This window comes from Leiobunum rupestre, chromosome 5 (genome assembly GCF_980474605.1).
Source record: "Leiobunum rupestre chromosome 5, qqLeiRupe1.1.hap1, whole genome shotgun sequence".
In the NCBI taxonomy this organism is placed as follows: domain Eukaryota; kingdom Metazoa; phylum Arthropoda; class Arachnida; order Opiliones; family Sclerosomatidae; genus Leiobunum; species Leiobunum rupestre.
In genome coordinates this window covers 39,064,160-39,065,876 of record NC_143388.1, presented here as the reverse complement: position 1 = coordinate 39,065,876, position 1,717 = coordinate 39,064,160, and the positions used below count along the sequence as shown (strand labels likewise).

The 1,717-nt window shown below is 36.5% G+C and overlaps 1 protein-coding gene across 1 annotated transcript; it reads right to left on the bottom strand.

Moving 5' to 3' along the window:
- Positions 1-548: 548 nt before the first annotated feature.
- LOC149944429 (death-associated inhibitor of apoptosis 2-like) lies at positions 549-1,206 on the bottom strand. The gene is made up of 2 exons (XM_090175865.1): positions 1,186-1,206; positions 549-986 (listed from the first exon to the last, which is right to left on the bottom strand). Exon 2 carries the CDS (start codon positions 977-979, stop codon positions 617-619), a length of 363 nt encoding a protein of 120 aa, XP_090031991.1. The 5' UTR covers positions 980-986; positions 1,186-1,206; the 3' UTR covers positions 549-616.
- Positions 1,207-1,717: the final 511 nt, after the last annotated feature.

Sequence of the window (1,717 nt, the reverse complement as noted above, 5' to 3'; positions counted from 1 at the left end):
ATCTCTCATACTATCGATCCCAATCGCTAGAAATTGGCTTTTTCCCCATTCGCTATAAATCGCAGCAGTTTGCCAGAATTAGTTTTATCTCTCCGAAATAATTAATGTACCCAAAATTGGACCGCCAGTTTATTATTCTTTTTAGGGGAATCTCTATGGGAGTTTAACATTACAATAAAGCTAAAAGGTCCAGTTTGGGGTACATTTGGTCCGAAATGGGGTACATAGGGCCGAAAATGGTGACTTTGGTCGTTTTTGGGGTACATTTGGTCCATTTTAGTCCATTTTTGGGTACATCCCTGCTTTCCCCCATCCCCATTCTCCAAAATTAGTTTTCCTCGCGCAGATATCTGGAGATTAGATTTTTACCCGTTTGCTTATCGCTTTCGAACCCCTTAATTTCTAATCTCTAGGCAATAAAAACAAGTTATTTTTTATTTTAGAACTTTGTTTTACATGTTAGTAGGTACTATCAGATATTCCATTAGATGGTTATCTTGTACATTACACAATTAAAACAAATTAAAGTAGTTAAGTTTACAGGCATTTAAATGGGGTGAAACGATCTCCTGCAACTTAATTTAATTAAAAGTTCTAACTCACGTATTTGTAGTGTTTAGCAACAGTATCGTCTGACATCCGAGGGACAGTTACAAACGTCTTCTTCTGGTACAGGTGAGAAGCTTTTGTCAGAGACCGTAGTTGCTTTTGGCGTCGGGGGAATGTCCCATTCTAGCGAAAGGTACTTTTTTTCCGATGGTGAATTATCCCTAGCCGGACAGTTTGGAAAGAATCTAGCATGTTCAAGTTCTGGTACGTCTCCTGATTTCCATCCTTCTAATACGCCATGGCATTTGTAACATCGTACTTCATCGCCCCGCTGAATATAGTAGAATCCAGCCTTCGCTAGTTGCTCCTTAGTGACGTGCGGATTTTTCCAGTGACGAAACGTTTCAAGTCGATACACTTCAATGTCCATAGCTGATCTAGACCAAATACGTTCTATAGTTTCAAATGATACATTCTCTAAGCCTACATTTACCCCTAAGTCTACTAAACCTAATTTTATCAATATGGTTAAATTTCTACGCTAAAATTATCAATATAAATGCTTTTTTCAATATGCAAATTGTTTTAAATATGTCTAAAAATATAGTCTATTACCAAGAAAAAATAGTTACTTACTTTATGGGTAGAAATCCTTTGTCAAGCTGTAGAAAAGACTGAGCGAACCGTCAGCAGGTCTTTACTCGTCAATGTGCCGTAGAGAAATGACGCACGGAAGATTAATTTATTCCTATCTTGTTGAGAATAATTCATCACGTGATCTAAACTTCAAATAACCCTCAAATTCTATTGGCTGTCTCTCTCTGACAGTTTAAACTGCCTCTAATGATTGACGGCACATATTAACCCACTTGAGTATTTGGAAAAAAACCCTTTGCTACTCAAGGAGAGTTTTGGAAATACCACGTTGACGATATCAAAATCGAGCTCTCACTTGAAAATGTTTACGGAAAACAATCCTCTTGGAAAATTGAGTTACGTAGAAGATTGCTAAAAAATGGCTATGTGTTAAGTTTTTTTCAATAATGAGTCTTATTTTTTACATTTTAAAGTATTTATTAAGAGTGAAAAATCCTATGACTACACTGACGGCATATCTTAAGTACCGGTGGAAAAATCCAGTGCTCAAAGTTCAGTTATCTTATTAAAC

Excerpts from the sequence above, each read along its gene's own strand:
- LOC149944429 (XM_090175865.1), bottom strand. The coding sequence starts at position 979 with ATGGACATTGAAGTGTATCGACTTGAAACGTTTCGTCACTGGAAAAAT.